Source organism: Chrysemys picta, chromosome 7 (assembly GCF_011386835.1).
Source record: "Chrysemys picta bellii isolate R12L10 chromosome 7, ASM1138683v2, whole genome shotgun sequence".
NCBI lineage: Eukaryota > Metazoa > Chordata > Testudines > Emydidae > Chrysemys > Chrysemys picta.
The window spans coordinates 52484046-52502150 of NC_088797.1; the positions used below are offsets into that span (position 1 = coordinate 52484046).

General features: G+C 62.1%; 2 protein-coding genes across 6 annotated transcripts; one reads left to right on the forward strand and one right to left on the reverse strand.

Annotated features, from left to right (window-relative positions):
* The first annotated feature begins 3286 nt into the window (after nt 1-3286).
* Nucleotides 3287-13333, forward strand: AMT (aminomethyltransferase). 4 transcript variants are annotated; one of them, XM_065551484.1, is made up of 9 exons: nt 3289-3458; nt 6526-6693; nt 8023-8103; nt 8926-9057; nt 9363-9441; nt 11313-11503; nt 11676-11856; nt 12226-12381; nt 12695-13333. In XM_065551484.1, exons 1-9 carry the CDS (start codon nt 3363-3365, stop codon nt 12871-12873), a joined length of 1263 nt encoding a protein of 420 aa, XP_065407556.1. In that variant the 5' UTR covers nt 3289-3362; the 3' UTR covers nt 12874-13333. The 4 variants fall into 4 exon arrangements, with proteins under 4 accessions (XP_065407557.1, XP_065407556.1, XP_005279702.2 ...); XM_005279644.4 differs by having other exon boundaries at nt 3290-3458; nt 11358-11503; XM_065551485.1 differs by lacking the exon at nt 8926-9057 and having other exon boundaries at nt 3287-3458.
* On the reverse strand, nt 10486-17973 carry TCTA (T cell leukemia translocation altered). 2 transcript variants are annotated; one of them, XM_042846221.2, is made up of 3 exons: nt 17494-17973; nt 16027-16081; nt 10486-15522 (listed from the first exon to the last, which is right to left on the reverse strand). In XM_042846221.2, the coding sequence occupies exons 1-3, from the start codon at nt 17830-17832 to the stop codon at nt 15497-15499; spliced, it is 420 nt and encodes a 139-aa protein (XP_042702155.1). In that variant the 5' UTR covers nt 17833-17973; the 3' UTR covers nt 10486-15496. The 2 variants fall into 2 exon arrangements, with proteins under 2 accessions (XP_042702155.1, XP_005279703.1); XM_005279646.5 differs by having other exon boundaries at nt 14153-15522; nt 17619-17973.
* Between the last annotated feature and the right edge of the window lie 132 nt (nt 17974-18105).

Here is an 18105-nt window from a genome sequence, read left to right on the forward strand (position 1 = left end):
CCGCCGCCACCGCGCACCACATGGAGCACTGTGGCTGGCAGCGCTACAGCCATGCTGCTCGGCTGGAGCCGGGCCGCGCTGCTCGGCTGGAGCCAGGCCATGCCGCCGCCGCGCAGCGCCTGGAGCACCGGGTCAGGCTGAGCTTTCAGCCCGCCGCCCAGAGCATGCGCTGGCGGTGGGGAGAGATGAAGCTGCGGGGAAGGGGGAACAGCCAGGGACTAGCGTCCCCGGCCGGGAGCTCAGCAGCCAGGCAGGAGGGTCTCGTGGGCCACCATAGTGGGTGCCCACCCCGCCCCGCCCCTAAGAGCCAGAGGGACCTGCCGGGGTGAGGTGGGGAGTCGAAGTCCCGGCGGTGCTTACCTGGGGCAGCTCCCGGGAAGCATCCGGCAGGTCCCTCTGGCTCCTAGAGGCGGGGTAGCGTAGCTGGGGAGGAGCAGGGGGTTACCTGCCGCAGTGCGGGCAGCCCTCCTCGCGCCCCCCCCACCCCAGCTCACCCCCACGCCGTCTCCGCCTCCCTGGGCCTGAGCGCAAAGCCGCCGCTTGCTTCTCAGCCCTCCCAGGCTTCCCGCGTGAACAGCTGATTCTCTGGAAGCAGGGGAGAGGAGAAGCGGGGCAGAGCGTTGGGGGGGGGGAGGAGGAGGAGATGGAGGCGGAGCGGAGGTAAGCTGGGGCTAGGGGCGGGACGGGGAGCTGCCGGAGCACCCACGGAGTCAGTGCCTAAGGCACCACTTTAAATTTAAAAGCCCTTTTAGAACCGGTTGGACAACCGGTTCTAAAAGGGCTTCTAAATTTAACAACCGGTTCCTGCGAAACGGTGCAAACCGGCTCCAGCTCACCTCTGCCTCCGGCTCACTCCTGCAGAGGATGGGCCCTGGCCATCAGTTGTCTGTGCCCAGGTAGCCACACCTGCCCTCTAGTCCAGTGGCTCTTAACCTTTCCAGACTGCTGTCCCCCTTCAGGAGTCTGATTTCTCTTGCGTACCCCAAGTTTCACCTCACTTAGAAACTATTTGCTTGCAAAATCTGACATAAAAATACAAAAATGTCACAGCACTCTATTACTAGAACACTGCTGACGTTCTCATTTTGTCGGTATGAAATTTTAATTTGTACTGATTTCATTAGTTTTTTATGTAGCCTGTGGTGAAACTAGGCAAATATCTAGATGAGTTGATGTACCCCTTGGAAGACTTCTGTGAACCCCTGACTGAGAGCCACTGCTTTAGTGGCCTCTGCTTGATCACAGATCACACACACCTGTCCCACCCACTAGATACTTGTGCAACACATAGGGAAAATTGAGGCACACACATTATTCACACAAAACATTAAAACAAATCCCATTTAATCACAAATGTATGTAGATACTTCCCTGCGCTCCCTTTCCCATGCTCAGAAGCCTCATCCATGTTGGCTTGGCAGGACTGGCTAAACACTGCAGTTTCAATCAGTGCCTGGCCCCCTGCCATGTCTCCCTCCTCCTCCTCCTCTCCTGCCTCGCTGTTCACAGCTGGGGTCTCCTCCAAGGTGTCCCCAGTGGTCTCTGAGGTGTGGGTGGGCATGGAGCTCGTATAAGCAGCAGGTCTGTGAGGCACTACCAAATATCTGATTGCCATCCATTGCACGGCACTGCATGCCCCTTCTCCTGCAGCCCCTGTGCAACGTGATGGGCCGTAGCTGGGCCTGCACAGCCTCTTCTCCCTGCCAGCTCAGGAACTCCAGTAGCTCCAGGCAGGAGTGCATCTAAGCAGTTCTGGGTGTGTGGAGCTGGCCTGGGTGGTTGGGCAGGTACACACAACAAGCGTGAGCTGTCAGCTGTGCTCACTTAAGGTGAGCACTCAGAAAAAGGCATTTCAGAACCATGCAGGAGGTTAAAAGGTGGGAGAAGGGCTTCCAGACTCTGTGCCCCCCAGGCAGTGGAGGTTAGAACCAGGACTGGTGCTATCATGGGGAGAGGGGCACTGTGGGATGGGTGTAGGAGAACTACTAAGGTCACACATTCTGTAATAGAATATCAGGGTTAGAAGGGACCTCATCTGGTCTAACCCCCTGCTCAAAGCAGGACTAATCCCCAGACAGATTTTTTTGCCTGAGATCCCTAAATGGCCCCCTCAAGGATTGAACTCACAATCCTGAGTTTAGCAGGCCAATACTCAACCCACTGAGCTGTTCTTGCAGTGTTGTTACAGCGTTGCTGTCCTGGGTAGTGGGAGAAAGGTGCGAGCATAGACACACACACGGATTCACCCAGACCTCACTTTGCAATGTAGACCAGGACTTGCTGGGCAGAGCAACTGGGTGAAGCAGGCAGGCTGGGGCTCAGCCTCAGAGGTGCCCTGCCCTGGGCTCTGGCACACTGAGGGGACCCTCCAAGGATGAGGTGTAGTGCCACTCCTGGGGCTCCATGACAAGCCAAAGGCTGGCTCCCAAAGATGAGTTGTGTGCACAGGTGTACATATGGCCACCCTGAGCCCAGGGATGCTGCCGCAGGGGCTGGGAGCACCAGGCCGTGAGCAACCCACATTTGGAGCCGTGCTCCACAGCCCAAAATCCTGGGGAGCTGGGCAGGTGCCGCAGCCACGCTGTCATGGGCATGGCAGGCACGCAGCCCAATGGCACCCTGCAGCTGACACCTGTACGAGTGGCACCAGGGGCCTTTGCTGGGATACGGGCACCTGGCAGCCCTGGAGTTCAGAGTGACTCACGTGTAGGGTGACCAGACAGCAAGGGTGAAAAATCGGGACGGGGGTGGGGGGTAATAGGAGCCTATATAAGAAAAAGACCCAAAAATCGGGACTGTCCCTATAAAATCGGGAGATCTGGTCACCCTACTCATGTGTGTCTGGCTGGGGACCAAGAGGGGCTGGGAGTAGAATGGGGGAGGTGGGCCGGGTCCCATACATCCTGGCCGCCACCCTAAGAGCGTGCAGGCTGGGCTCTCCCTGGTGCCCCAGCTGGGTGTGGGGGAGGCGGGAGCAAAGCACCCAAAGCGCCCCAGCCTCCAGAGGGGCACGGGTGGCACAGAGATCCTATGAGGCAGGTCCCCCCGGGTTGCTCCACTCCCCCGTGTTAAGCCCCTCTCCCCGCAGCACTCCCTCGAGTTAATCCACTCCCCCCACAGCTCCCCCGCGTTAATTCCCTCCCGAGTCCCCGCGCCGCGTTAATCCCCTTCCCCTGCAGCTCCCGCGTTAAACTCCTCCCCCCGCAGCTCCCCCGCGTTAATCCCCTCCCCCGCTTTAAACCCCTCCCCCCGCAGCTCCCCCGCATGAATCCCCTCCCCCCTGGCGTTAAACCTCTCTTCCCTCGGCGGCCACATTTCCCAACTGCCGTGCCGGGGGCGGGCTCGGGCTCAGAGGCTGCGGGATGCTGCGGGCGGGCGGCCGGGCTGTGCTGCGGGTCGGGCCCCGGGGCCGGGAGCCCGGGTCGGGCGGGCGGCGGCGCTGCTGCAGCTCCGGGCCGGTGAGCGAAGGCGGGGGGACCCCGGCGTCCGAGTGTGATCCCCACAGTCCGGCCTGTGTCCTGCGCAGGGACTACCCAGAGCTCCGGTCCCCACTGCCCCGATACCCCTCAACGTCCACCTCCCGACTGCCCTCTCCACGGCCCCCAACTTCCGCCCCCCAGATACCCGACACCCCCTACTGCCCACTGCCCCCAACTTCCGCCCTGAACCTCCTCCCACGCTCTCCACTCCCAACTCTTCTGCTCCCGACACCCACCCCCAACTGCTGCCCTGATACTCCTTAACTCCTGCCCCGTGATTCCCAGCCGACACCCCTGAATCCTTCCCCCCCACCATCCCAACCCAGACCCCCCTGACACCCCCCGAATGCCCCTCCACCGACTTCTGACTCCCCTCCCGCTGCCCATACCTGACCCTCCACAGCCCCCAACTCCCCTCCTCCCACCACCCCAGTACTCCCTGACACCTTTCCCCTGATTCCAGCCCCTACTCCCTTCCTCTGATACCAAACACCCCTGAGCTCCCCCTGCTCATCCCTGACCCCCCACGGCCCCCCAAATCCCATCCCTGACCCTCCCACTGCCACCACCCCAATACACAACCTCCCCAACTTCCACCCCCCAGGCTGCCCGTGAGCACCTCCTGCAGGCCCCTGACTTTGCACTCCCCCCCCATCTTGGCTTTGGGTTAAAAACAAATTTAATTTGTAGCCTGGGCTGCTGTAGAGAATCCCCCTGCCCCCTCCCCAACCTATCCCCCTACATGCCCCCCTCCTACATGTGCCCCCAACCAGGGCCGGCTCTAGCTTTTTTGCTGCCCCCCGAACCCTCCCAACCGAGCGCTGCGCCGTGGGAACCCCCCGCCGAGCGCCGCAGCCTGCCCCCCCGCCGTGCCGAGCGTCGCCGGACCCCCCCCCCAGCGCTGAGCCCCGCGCTGCCCCCTGCCGAGCGCCGCCGGAACCCCCACCCCAGAGCGCCTCGCGCCGGAGCCCGCCTCCCGGCCGTGCCGAGAGCCACCGGACCCCCAGCGCCGAGCCCCGCGTTGCCCCCCCCACCCCCAGCGCCGCCGGAACCAGCGCCGCCGGAGCATGCCGAGCGCCCACCCCGCAGAATGCCGCGCCGCGCTCCTCCCTCCCGCCCCTTACCAGGTGCCGCCCCAAGCATGTGCTTGGGTGCCTGGAGCCGGCCCTGCCCCCAACTGGCCCCCCCTGTATCCCCCTATTGCTCCACGAGCTTTCGGGACTATGTCCTCTGTGTCCTCCCATATGTCTCCCGACTGTTCTTTGTACCCCCTGTCCTCCCTGATTGGTGTGCCCCCATACCCCTGAATACCCTGTCCCCTCAGACTACACCTCCCAACAGCTCTCTTTTTGCCCCTGTGCCACTGCTGTGGTGGTGTCTGCCTTAGTGTGCAGAGAGTCTGCCCCGGGGATTGGTCTGAGCCTATGCTGATGCCAACTCTGAACCCTAATGATGAATGTGGACTCTCCCTACTGATCTCTCTGCAGGCAGGGTAGGGGTGGGAGACTGGCAAAGAGCAGGAGCCAGAGAGACCTGGCGGAGGGGGGAGAGAAGCGAGAGGCAGGGACAGCAGGATACCTCCCCCTCAGTGACCTTGGACATGCCAATTACAGATAATGAAGGGCACGTGCTGGGCAAAGGGCAGGAGCTTCCCTTGATCTGTGCACACACAACCCTGGGCTGTCTGCGTGGGCACCCTGAATTCTCCCCCATCAGTAAATACAGCCCTCTTTATCCCCATCCCTCCCCGGGCAAGGATGCCCCCCTCTCCTCCATCCAGCAGGGAGGCACCATGGACCCGAGCCTAGGGCTCTGGCTTTGTCTCAGTGGGTTGCGAGAGCCATGTCCATCATGCTCCAGGGAGCCGGCGCAGCTGTAAGGGGAAGTCCAGCCTTGTGCCGAGCGTTGGCAGCTCTTGGCACATGGGGAAGGGGATGCTGCTGCGGCACAGTGCTGCACCAAGGGGCCCCTCAGCTCCCCCTCAAAGCCATCTCTCTTGCTGGGCAACATGGCCCAATCCTGGGGGTCCTGGTGCCCCTACAGTGTGGGAGGCAGCACTACAGGAAGAGGTGGGAGGAGCCAGAAACCTGGTGGCTGAATGTTCCTGTTAGTCCAGATCTCTGGCTCTGGCACTGGGGCAGGTGCCCCTTCTTGAGCTTTTTGGAATAGCCACATGGGCTGAGAACTGCAGCCTGGTTCCGAGCTGGGGCCCTGGCAGCCAGCCCGGGGGCTCCTCTCCCTTCTGGGGCGCCTGGTGGATCCCCCTCCTATGCCTCAAGATGAGTGTCCAAGCCAACACTGCAGCCTGAGGCCTCAGCCGGCACAGACATACACTGCTAAAACTTCTGGAATGGGAGCCCAGAGTGGGGGGCAGAGTGTCCTCCAGGCCTCCCCCATCTGGAGCAGGTCCGGGGGGAGGGGCTCATGCCCTCAGAGACTAAAGGGGAAAGCCTGGACTTTCCCCAACAAGTCCGAAGCAGTCTCCCCGGGAGCCTGCATCCCTGGGCCCAAGACATGCCTGGCTCTGGGGTTACTCTGTGGTGCCAGCAGGTGTCCCTGGGTCTGGGGCACAGCCCTGTGCACTGAGGCTGGCATTGGGCAGGGAGGCGTAGCAGGGTGGGTGGGGGGAGAGAGCCTGCAGCCCTGGGCGCACTCCCAGCCTGGGGGCAGCAGAGGGAGACCCTGCAAGTCAGCCCCAGAGCTGCTCAGGGAGGGGCTGCCGCTGCGCAAGTGTGGCTGGGGTACCAGCTGGTCTGTGCCATCCTCTCCCCGTCTGGGCCATAGGGGCGCTGCTGGGGGTCAGCTGCAGGTTCAGCTCTGCCTCACAGAAGGGTGCCCGAGCTCTGACTGCCAGTGCAGCCCTCGGGTGGTAATCTGCCCTGTGACAGGAACATTGCCCTGGGGCAGTGTCCATCGACCTTTCCTGGCAGGGAGCCATGCTGTGCCCCGGACACATGGCTCTGTGCCAGGCGCCGAGCCCAGCCCCTCTTGCTGGGGGGGTTCTAGTGCCATGGCTGGCCTGATCCGGCCCTGTCTCGCCCTGCAGGACGGCCTGAAGCAGACGCCCCTCCACGCCTTCCACCGGCAGCAGGGTGGTAAGATGGTGAACTTCGCTGGCTGGAGCATGCCTGTGCAGTACGCGCTGAGCCACCTGGAGTCCCACCTGCACACACGCCAGCACTGCTCCCTCTTTGATGTCTCCCACATGCTGCAGGTAGCATCGTGCACCCCAGCCGCTCCCAGCCAAGGGTCCCCTGTGCTCACAGCCTGGCCACATGCAGGCCAGGAAGCTGTATGCCCTGTTTGCTGCCCACCCGTTCACCTTGTAGCCAAGCCCTAAGACACCCCGAGATGAGGAAACTGAGGCCCAGGCAGTTCCAGCCAGCACTGCCCAGAGTCAGATCCAAGGGGAGTGACTGGAGCTGTGGCCCTCCTGAAACAGGGCAGGGACTCAGCCAGGCTGCACAGTGAGTTAGGGCAGAGCAGAGAATGGAACCCAGGAATCCTAGCTCACTCGCCGCCCCACTTGCTTCGCTTGCTTAAAAATATCTTAATACACAAGTACCCGACCCTGCCACCAGGGGACAGGGTGGGACTCTCTGCAATGGCGGGTGGGCTGGACTGGTGCAGGGCTCTCTGCAATGGTGGGGGGGCTGGACTGGCGCAGGGCTCTCTGTGACGCTAGAGGACGGGGAGTGGGGGGAGGGCCCGGCGCAGAGCTCTCTGTGATGTGGGGAGGGGCAGGGTTGGGGCTCTCTCTGACGGGGGAGGGCCAGGGCCAGCACTGGGCTCTCTGCGATGCGATGGGGCCGGGGGGTGAACTCTCTGCAATGCGGGGGGCTGGGCTGCCGCAGGACTCCCTGCGATGGGGGTGGAGGGGGCTGGGCTGGCGCAGAGCTCTCTGTAATGGGGGCAGGGGGGAAGGGCCAGCGTGCGGCTCTCTGCAATGGGGTGGGGGCACAGGGCTCTCTGTGATGGGGGTGGGGAGTCTGGGCTAGCGTGGGGCTCTCTGCGATGGGGGAGGGGCGTAGGGCCAGTGCAGGGCTCTCTGTGATGGGGGTGCAGGGCTGGCATGGGGCTCTCTGCAATGGGGGAGGGGGGCTGAGCCAGCGCGGGGCTCCCTGTGGTGGGGGGCAGGGCTGGCAGGGGGGCTCTCTGCGATGGGCAGCGCAGGGCTCTCTGCTACAGGGGGGCGGGTAGGGACGGCGGGGGGCTCTCTGCAATGGGGGCTGGGCATGTCTTGATGGCTATGGGGCAGGGCTGGTAAGCTGGTCTCAAGCTGTGCCCATGCTGCAGATGCCTGCAGCTGGCCCATGCCATCTGACGTGGGTCATGGGACTGGCACGAGGGGCTGTTAAATTGCCCTGTAGAAGTTCAGGTTTAGGCTAGAGCCAGGATCTAGGATCCTGTGAGGTGGGAGGGTCCCAGAGCTGGGCTGCAGCTGGAGCCATAACGTCTACACGGCAATGAAACTGCCCTGCAGCCTGAGCCAGCTGCCTGGCCAGCCAGCGGAGACAGACCCTCAGCAATGTCTCTTCCCCAGACCAAGGTGTTTGGCCGGGACCGGGTGAAGTTCATGGAGAGCCTGGTGGTTGGGGACATCGCGGAGCTGAAGCCGGACCAGGTATGTGGGGTGTGTGACGTCCTCCCCCACGCATGGCCAGGAGTCTTTATAGTGCCCTGGAGACAACAGCAGTGGGTCCTAGGGCAGCCTGGGCATGGGCAGAGCCACCATTGGGGGGAGCCCTGGCTCTAGACCCCCTCTGCCCCGCTCTGTGTGCAGCAGCAGCCTGGCAGCTCCTGCCATGTGCCCGGTGGGGCGCTCAGCTTCCTGACAAGTGGGGGGAGGCGCTCACCTAGGAGCCGGTGTGTCGATCTGGGCCCAGCCAGCCCTGGTGGCTCTGTGACTCCAACACCTTCTGTGTCCCAGGGAGCAAATTGCTTCTCCCCTCTGGGGTAGTGACGCCATGTGGATAGGTCCCAAGTCAGATGGTTCATAACAAGTGCAGAAAATTGCCCCATTCATCACAGGAGATGTGGCCACCTCAGCTGCCCACCCGTCCTGCTCAGGCCACGGGATCAGAGAGCTGGGGGATCCCATAGCACACATCCACTACAAAATCAACCCCATCCTCGGTTCAGTGAGAGAGAGACCCGGGGCTGGGCTAGAAGGGGCCTGCAGTCAGGAGCGAGGGGCACTGGCAGATGGGGAGATCCCAGTGCTGGGCTCGCAGGGGCTGCGGTCAGGAGTGAGGGGCACCGGCAGATAGGGGAGCCCAGGGCTGGGCTTGCAGGGGTCTCTCACTGAAGGGCCATTAGGAGACGCTGCATGGCATGCTGGTGATCCGTGGCCTTGCCTGGAGTTTCTGAGGTGGGGATGGGCAGGTGGGTGCAGGTCTGCTCTGTGGCCTGTGGCTGCCCAGGCTCAGCATGGCCCCGCTTGCAGGGCACCCTGTCTCTCTTCACTAACGAGGAGGGAGGCATCCTCGACGACCTGATTGTGACCAGCACGTCGGAGCAGCACCTCTACGTGGTGTCCAACGCAGGCTGCAGGGAGAAGGACTGGGCCCTGATGCAGGTATATGTGCAGCTGGGCACCCCCTGCCTGGACCCCACAGTGACCCCGAGAATGGGATCATTGCTGGGCACCTGTTCTCTCCCCGCTATGCTGGTGCTGCCCTGTTGGTGCCCATCCCCATGGGGCTTCAGCACTGGCTACCAGGGGGCTCCCTGAATGGCAGAAGCAGAAGAATCCATCCCCTGTGCAGACTGGAGGCAGGTCCGATGCTGGTCCATGGTCCAGCTGCCGACCTGGCCCTCAGGAGCTGGGCTCTGTCCCTACTCTGCTGGCCCCATTCCCACCTGCGCTTGTCTCCCTTCCAGGGCCGAGCAGAGGATCTGCGGGCTGCAGGTGGCGACGTGCACCTGGAGGTCTCTGAAAACGCGCTGCTAGCTCTGCAAGGTAATGGGCCGCCCACCCCGGGCTGCCAGCATGTCCCTGCATCAGGCCCTGCACTGACAGCCCCTTCCCCATTGGGGTCACCCTGGTTCAGAATTCCTGCCACCCCCCAAGCTGATGGTGCTGGCTCTCCTGCCAGGCTGGCCAAGCCAAGGTAGGACTCCCCAAGTGCATGGGAACGGGGCAGGACACCCTATAGAGAGAAGCTGATGGCACACACCCCTCGGCCCTGCTGTGCTCCCCCCCATCCCCCGGTGCAGGGGGCAGTTGGTAAACACAGGAAGCACTGCCCTGGTACTGGGGGTTGCCAGGTGAGGGTCAAGGCCCATCATTCCTGGGCAGAGCTGTCCCAGAGGTGGGGGTGGGTCAGAAATGCTGACTCACTCAATCTCTTGCAGGCTGATGAATCTTGGAACGAAACCTGCCTGATGGGGGTCGGGCAGCCCTGTGGCTCAGTGCATGGCAGCCTGCCAGGCAGGCAGGCCCTGGCAGATTGGCTGTGTGGGGCAGCGTTGAGAGATCAGTGGGGGGCTGGCAGGAAATGCCCCGGGCTCTCTGCTCATTGGCCCATGGTGGGGACTCCATTTGTTCTGAGTCAGACATACTGAAACTTCCCGCCGGCTCCACCCCAGGTCCTTCATGCGCTGCCAGGGTGGTGTGATGGGTTGGATCACAGAAAACCCCTTAGGAACTGCCAACTGATGAACTGAGACTACTTCTCTAAGTCTGTTTTCCCTGGCAGCTTGGGACTTCAGTGCCCTGCCTGGTTTGAGCCAGACATGCTAGCCAGCTGCAAACCCAGACCCAGGTCTGAACCATGTTCCCTAACTGCTGTAAGCTTAACTGAAAGCAGCTTAAGAAGTGTTCCTGTCTCTAACACTCAGATGCCCAGCTCCCAATGGGGTCCAAACCCCAAATAAATCTGTTTTACCCTGTATAAAGCTTATACAGGATAAACTCATAAATTGTTTGCCCTCTATAACACTGATAGAGAGATATGAACAGCTGTCCCCCCCGCCCCAGGCATTAATACATATGCTGGGTTAATTAATAAGTAAAAAGTGATTGTATTAAATACAAAATGTAGGATTTAAGTGGTTCTAAGTAATAGCAGACAGAACAAAGTGAATTACCAAGCAAAATAAAATAAAACACTCAAGTTTAAACCTAATACAGTAAGAAGCTGAATACAGATAAAATCTCACCAATAAGCCTCTTTTATAGACTAGCCTCCTTCTAGTCTGGGTCCAGCAATCACTCACACCCCCTGTAGTTACTGTCCCTTGTCCCAGTTTCTTTCAGGTATCCTTTGGGGTGGAGAGGCTATCTCTTGAGCCAGCTGAAGACCAAATGGAAGGGTCTCTCAGGGGTTTAAATAGACTTTCTCTTGTGGGTGGACACACCTCCCTCCCCCACCCGTAGAATCCAGCAACAAAATGGAGTTTTGGAGTCACATGTCCATGCATGACTGAGTTCCTTACCAGCCAAGCCACAATTTCTGGGAAAGCTCAGCTGTGGATTGGCATCTCCAAGTTCATTGTTGGCTTAAGTGTTTCTTGATTGGGCACTTACTTGAGAATAGTCCTTTCTCAGGAAGCTGACCAACTGCTTCACTGGGGCTACTTAAGATTAAACAAGTACAAAGCCAGTATTTGTAACTTCGAATACAAAAATGATACATGCATACAAATAGGATTAATAGATTCAGTAGATCATGACCTTTACAGAGATATGTTACATGGCATATGTAGCATAAAACATATTCCAGTTATGTCATATATACTTTCATAAGCATATTCCCATAAAGCATTATGGGGTGCAACATCACAGGTAGGCATTGCCTGCTCCATGCTCCACCTGCCCCTCTCCCCCAGATGCTGAGGCTTTCGCTGAGCTCCTCCTATGCTCTCTGTGCCCAGGTCCCTCGGCGGTGCAGGTGCTGCAGACAGGCGTGTCGGACAACCTGGCCAAGCTGCCCTTCATGAGTAGTGCGGTGATGGGTGTGTTTGGGGTGCCAGGCTGTAGGGTGACGCGCTGCGGCTACACCGGAGAGGATGGTGTGGAGGTACCGTGCTGCCGGGCCCGGGTGGGGGAGGGCGGAGGTACCAAAACAGGAGCAGCCCTGGCGGGGCAGGGAGGGGGCGATGTGTCTCGTGGGTGGCACAGTGCTGGCTCAGGCACTGCCTGGTGGGATGCGGGAAGCTGGAACTTACCATGCCTGCCATTGCTTGGCTCAGATCTCGGTGCCCATGGGGCGCACGGTGGAGCTGGTGGAGCTGCTACTCAGGGACCCACAAGTGCAGTTGGCAGGGCTGGCGGCCAGGGACAGCTTGCGCCTGGAGGCGGGGCTCTGTCTCTATGGCAACGACATTGATGAGATGACCACGCCTGTGGAGGCGGCTCTGGTGTGGACACTGGGTAGGAAGGGGCAAGGAGCAGGGCTGGCATGGTGGGGCCTGGGCACCTTAGCAACAGCAGTGAGGAGCACTGCGCACACACCTTGGAGGGGTGGGTGAGCCTGGCATGGGGACTGGAGGCTGGTACAGGGGTGCCAGCTGCCTTGGGGAATGGAGACATGGGGACAGTGAGAGCCCTTGTGGCTGGGGGGGATGGGTTGTGGGGCACTTGGTGTGTGGGGGCCTTGGCTGGGCCCCCAGAGTGCCGGGGCATGGGGGGTTGACCAGGCACCCTGAGGGCCGGGGGTGGAGGTGGGACAGGGTTTGGAGCACTGGTGGTGGGGGGGAGGGGTGCCCCACCCCCTAACTTGCCCTGTCTTGCTGCCTGCAGGGAAGCGGCGCCGGCTGGCTATGGATTTCCCCGGTGCCCCAGTCATTGTGCCCCAGATCAAAGGGAAGGTTAAGCGCAAGCGCGTGGGGCTGATTTCCACAGGCCCCCCCATCCGGCCACACATGCCCATCCTGAGCCCGGAGGGCAGGCCCATCGGTAGGTGGGGCGGGCAGGAGCGTGGCGCTTAGGGGGGTGCTTGGGCTTGGCTAGCCCTTCATTAGCCCACTTGCACTGGCCTCCCTTCCCCTCACTGTGCCACAGCCCAGGGGGCAGGACCCTGACCCTGGCATGCTTGACGTGGCCATATCCCTGTGTGACAGGCTCCGACCTGCAAAGCTCAAAGCTGGGCCCCACGTCAAGGAGAATGTAACAGCTGCATGTGTGGGGTCTGTCCAGCTGGGCCCCAGCAGTGGTGGGGGGCTGGCACATGTGCCCACACTAACCCACCACTTGTGCTTGCTGTGCCCAGGCGAAGTGACCAGTGGCTGCCCCTCTCCCTGCCTGAAGAAGAATGTGGCCATGGGCTATGTGGAGGGCGAGCAGAGCCGGGTGGGCACGGTGGTGGCAGTGGAGGTGCGGAAGAAGAGCTGCCCTGCCCTGGTCACCAGGATGCCCTTTGTGCCCACCCGCTACCACATGCTCAAGTGAGATGTGGCTGGCAGCCACGCCTCCCACCCACCCCAATCAATCAGCATGCGCCTCTCTTCACCACATGAGAATCCATGTCCCCAATCAGAACTCCCCACAGGACACGGGTGGCCCCACAGTGCCACCCATTCAAGCAAGGCTGGGCCCCACCGGGGCCAAAGAGCCAACGTCCAGCCATGTGCTGCACAGCCAATGCCAAGGGCCTGTGCCAAGTGCCTTCCAGCCCCATCTGAGGCCGATGCCAAACCAGGCCAGTCTGTTGGTTTTCTTGGGGGCGGTGGGCAGCCTCTGAGTGTGCCCTCAGTGTCCAGACATGCTCTGGCCTTGCTGTATGTATGCCACATGCTGCCAGTCAATGGGCTGGCAAGGTGAGAGTCCCTCTGCTGCCCTAGCCCGCCTGGGCATTCCCCCCATTTCTGTAATTGGGCTGTGATTGTCCATTAAAGACCCCCTGACTCCACTCCTGCTCTGCCGCTCGTCTTTACCCACGCTAGGCTGGGGCTGTGCAGTGCCCAGAGGGCACGGCCTGGAGAGCAGTCTCCAGCTGCCATCGCTCATGCCTGGCTTCTGAGTATTCTGGGTCCCCCACTGGCCTGAAGCCCATAACCCCCAGTGGAACCTACCAGTGGCAGAGCTGGGGAGAACAGCTCAGCCTGGGCAGCCCAGCTCAGCCCACTGGAGACCTAGCCCTTGCACTGGGGTGGCACAGCACACTCCCCCCCCCTCCATGAGAAAGGGGGAGAGAGATTTGGGCACACTGGGGCTGTGGGTGAACCAGGGTGCCTAGGGCCAGTCCTGTGCCAGCAGGGCCCAGCCACAGGCCTGTTCGAAAACAGCTGTGGGGGCATGCCCCTCCCCCCAGGCCCTCTCCCCCCAGCATGGCAGGGCATGCATCTGTGTGGGGGGAGGGATAGTTCAGTGGGTTGAGCAGTGGCCTGCTAAACCCAGGGTTTAGGGATCTGGGGGGGGAAAAAAATCTGTCTGGGGATTGGTCTTGCTTTGAGAAGAGGGTTGGACTAGATGACCTCCTGAGGTCCCTTCCAACCCTGATATTCTATGATTCTATGCTGCGTGCTCCTGCCCTTGCCCCCATCCCTGCCTGGAAGAGGGTAAGTAGTTCAAGGCAGCTGCTCCAAGTGTCTGAAGAGCAACAGCATCCACCAGCTAGGACAGCATCTCCCTGAGGAGCAGGGGTCCCCTCCTCCAGGGATAGGGTCAGAGACAGTCAGAATGAATGCAGTCCCCCCCCCCCCCCCCCAGTAATTGAACAGCAGCATAGTTACAGCAGAGGGATTTAATCCAGCCAGCAGGTCACAGGAGGCTTCAGCCAGGGTCTGGCAGAGTGCAGAAGGACAGTAGGTGGCCCTGGGGCTAAAGGCCTGTCCTGGGATACAGGTAATGGGCTCCAAGCCCAGTTGTGCCACCATGTGCCTGCCAGGCCATTAGCCAGGTGCTGCCTCTGAGCCCTGCCCCTTCCTGGGCTTGGAGATACCCTTGCTCACTGCACGTGGGGCTGGAAGTACCTGGGTCCAGCTATTCCTACTGCCCTGAGGGGCACCCCGGCCCCTAGGCTGGGTTTGCCATGGGCATGCTGTTCCTGCTCTGATCCCAAGGGCTGGCACCTTGGCAGAGGGCACTGGCCTAGGAAGGCCTCACCTGGACCAGGCAGATGGCACGTGGGGTGCTGTGTGGAAGCTGGTAGCATTACTGCCCAGGTGCCAGTGGGCTATCACTCCAACACTGCTATGAGACACAGCGCAGGGCAAGAGCAGCCAGGTGGTGCCCCAAGGCCCCCCACACCACCAAACCCCAGGTGTGGGGGGCAGCTCAGCTCTCTGCTCCCACACTGTGTAACCAGTGGGATGGCGCTGCCATCCTGCCCTGCATCTCCCCTGTGCCCAGGAGCAGAATCCTGCCCCTCTGAGGAGCAGCTGCAGTTGCCTCAGGGGCCAGGGTCACAGGGAGCACAGGAGTTCTAGCAGCAGGGAGTAGGACCTCCCACCTTGCCCGCTGGGGCAGAAAGTGGTACAGGTGCATGAGTCTCAGTCCCTGGGGGCAGAGAGGGGGCTTGGCAGCAGGGAAGGGAGGTGTTCAGGCAATTTTCCCTGGAAGGGGCTGGGGGACAGGAAGGCTTTTGGCTCATCGGGGTGGGGGCAGCAGTGGACAAGAGTTGGGGGGAGGGGCTCAGAGCAGGGCTCAGGGGCATGTGCTCAGGGAGGATTTAAGCTGGGCACAAGGACCACTGAGGCACAGACTACACACCACCCCCCATGTACACCTGTGGCTGCTGCAGGGGTCTGTTTTGTCTGGGGCAGGCAGGGGGAAGGGCTGATGTGCTTGGGGCAGTGCAGATGCCCCCAGAAGTGACTGCAGGGGTGAGATGGGAGCTTGCCCTGCCTGAGCGGCTGTGCAGAGGCCAGCTGAGATGGGCACAGGCCAGCTGGCTGTACAGCTCCCTGCTGGCCAGGGGCTAGCCCACAGGTGACATGGCTGCGGTCTCCAACGCAGCGAAAGTGCAAAGCCAGTTTCTTTGGCTGGCAGCGCTGGGGCCCATGGGTGGAGCTGTCCCAGGTATGCCCCTGCCCACCGGCATATCCGTCCACGCCTCACTCTCGGTGTGTCTTCACAGCCTCATTGCTTGAGCTGTCCCTAAAGGAGGGTGAGAAGAGAGCAGGCGCCATAGACAGAGCTTTGGGGCAAATCTCAGACACCTGAGGCTTGGCTCCTGCAGCTCAGAGGCCTAGAGAGCAGTGGGCAGCCCGGGGTCAGAGTGGGAAAGGATGGGTGGAGTCCTCTGGCAGGCACCACACATGCACACAGATCCTGTGGGGATGGACACTACCAGTGGGCACGCCAACCCACACACCCCGCTGCAGTTGCCTGGGCACGAGAGCCACCACTGGGGTGACCCCCGCCCAGGACAGGCGTGGCAGGGCTCCCCCTGCTGACAGGGAAGGAGATGCCGGGGCTGGGCTTCTGCCCGTCTCAGAGCCCCGCATTCTGGCACTGCACAGGCCAGGACCAGCTGTTTCTGAGGTCTGGGGCTGCACTTGGAGAAGGAGCCTTATGAACTGGTGAGGTGGGGAAGGCCAGAGTCCAGGCCTGTGAGCCCCCTGCTGAGTGGCGCAAGACTGAACAGCGGGAAGCACTCACCACGTGGGGAAATATGAGGCACCAGCGGGGGTTCCTCCGTTCTGGCCACCTCTGCCTGGAAACAAGGCGAAGGAGCAGTCAGGGTGGGGCCAGGCAGGGCTCATAGCTGGGGGCAGGCAACAGGCACCTTGCTGAGGGATACTTGGGAGATGCCTAGCAGTAGCTCTACATGCCACAGCCAGGCCAGCACCTGATTCCCCCCCCCCCCCCCTCGATACCAGGGAGCTGCTGGGCACAAGCCAGCCCCTTCCATGCTGCCTGGGGGAGGACCTCTGCCTGGGCAATGGCGCAGTGCTCCTGGATTCTCCTCTGGGCCGGGTGGGGGCCCACAAGCAGCCAGGGACGTGCAGGGGTGTGTGCCCTAGCCCTCGCTGCCCCCTTCCAGCCTGTAGGTGAGACAGCGTGAAGAAGAGCACCATGTCCTGCCCCTGGTGGACTCACCCACTCCCCAGGGTCACTCAGCCCCATGTGCACCAGGGCAAGGCGCACAGAGACATGGGCGCAGCATCCCCTGTCCAGATTCCACAAGGAATGGCTCTGAAGCGTGGCACTATGGGACGAACCTGTGCACAACAGGCCATTGGGAGAGGGTGGGAAGCCAATCTGAACAGGCTAGCTGCCCAGACAAGCCCAAGAGAGCCTGAGCGCTACTCCCCAGCAGTGTTATAATTCGTCCACGGTCCGTCTCCCCACCCCATGGCCAGGCCCAGCAGCAACCCCTGCCCTATGCCTTACATAGCTCGGAGCCCCAGTTCTCCCTGACAGCTGGAGCCAGGCCCACTCAGTCTGTGGGGCGGGCAGCTGCTAGGGCAGGGCCTGGCACAAGGTGCCTAGGCTGCTCTGCCCAGGTATGCTTCTAGGATCTGGGTGCCAGGGACAGGGCTGGCTCCAACCCCAGACCCCCAAAGTACTTGGGACTGCCCAGGTCAGGCAAGATCGCCACAGGCACGGTACTTTGGGCAACGGTCCATCCTCCAGGGCTCCCCATTCAGAGCTGGCCCCTCACTGGGGGGGCCAGGAACCAGAAACCAGGGGCCACTCTGGGGGCCGGGTCACACCACATTCCCCATAGCATAGCCCAGTCAGTACCTGAGCGTCAGCCCTGCCCGGGGCAGGAGGTTCAGTTCGGTCGGTACTTGGCCAGCAACCCAGCCCAGCGGGGGATTCAGTTCGGGTCAGCACCGGGACGGCAGTCTGGCCCAGGGCTGGGGGATTCGGTGTCCGGCCAAGGGTTTGGTTCAGGTCGGTACCTGGTCGGCGGCCCAGCCCGGGGGTCCGATTCGGAACCAGGGCAGCAGCAGAGCTCAACCCAGGGATTTCGGGTCGGTACCTGTCTGGCAGCCCAGCCCAAGTGTTCGGTTTGACCCGACCAGGGGGGTTGATTCAGCCCGGTTTGCTCGGTACCTGGGCGGCAGCACAGCACAGCTCGGGGCGGGTTCAGTTCATCCCGGGAGATGGGGCCCGTACCTGGGCAGCAGCACAGCCGGGCCCGCAGGGTGGGGGACTCGGGCCCGGCCCGGGGGCTCCGTTCGTCCCGGTCGGTACCTGGGCGGCAGCACAGCCCAGCCCGGGGGGTTCGGTTTGGCCCGTACCTGGACGGCAGCAGAGGCGGCTGACGCGACCTCCGTGGAGCCGCCAGGCTAGGTGGATGCCCAGCAAGCTGAGGCCCAGCCAGAGCAGCAGCAGCTGGAAGAGCGCGGCCCGCAAGTCCTGAGCCGCCCAGTCGGCCGCGAACTCCTGCCCCAGCCAGGCCAGGCCCCGCAGAGCCCGGCCCGGCGCCTCCCAGCCCAGCCACGGTGCCGCCATCGCCCTGCGCAGGCGCCAATAGAGCACTGCACTGCCTCCCCTCCTCTCTGGAATGGGAGCACCCCGTGAACCTGTCCCGAGACAGTGAGCAGAGCCGCCGCAGCCCACCCCCTCCTCCCACAGCCCACCCCACTGGCCCCGCCCCTTCCCTCACAGCCCGCGTTCCCCCCCCCGCACCTGTTCCGCCCCTCCGCTCATAACCTGGCCCCCACCTGCAGTGGCCTTGCACCTCCTCCCACACTGACCCCCCGGTCCCCCGGACCTCCCCGCTCG

Excerpts from the sequence above, each read along its gene's own strand:
- TCTA (XM_042846221.2), bottom strand. The coding sequence starts at position 17,832 with ATGGCGGCACCGTGGCTGGGCTGGGAGGCGCCGGGCCGGGCTCTGCGG. Across the intron at positions 16,082-17,493 it reads CCGGCTGTGCTGCTGCCCAG|GCAGAGGTGGCCAGAACGGA; the intron begins GTACGGGCCCCA and ends CCTTGTTTCCAG. Across the intron at positions 15,523-16,026 it reads GCCTCATATTTCCCCACGTG|GGACAGCTCAAGCAATGAGG; the intron begins GTGAGTGCTTCC and ends ACCCTCCTTTAG.
- AMT (XM_065551484.1), top strand. The coding sequence starts at position 3,363 with ATGCTGCGGGCGGGCGGCCGGGCTGTGCTGCGGGTCGGGCCCCGGGGC. Across the intron at positions 9,442-11,312 it reads CGCGCTGCTAGCTCTGCAAG|ATGCTGAGGCTTTCGCTGAG; the intron begins GTAATGGGCCGC and ends CCTCTCCCCCAG. Across the intron at positions 11,857-12,225 it reads GGCTCTGGTGTGGACACTGG|GGAAGCGGCGCCGGCTGGCT; the intron begins GTAGGAAGGGGC and ends TGCTGCCTGCAG.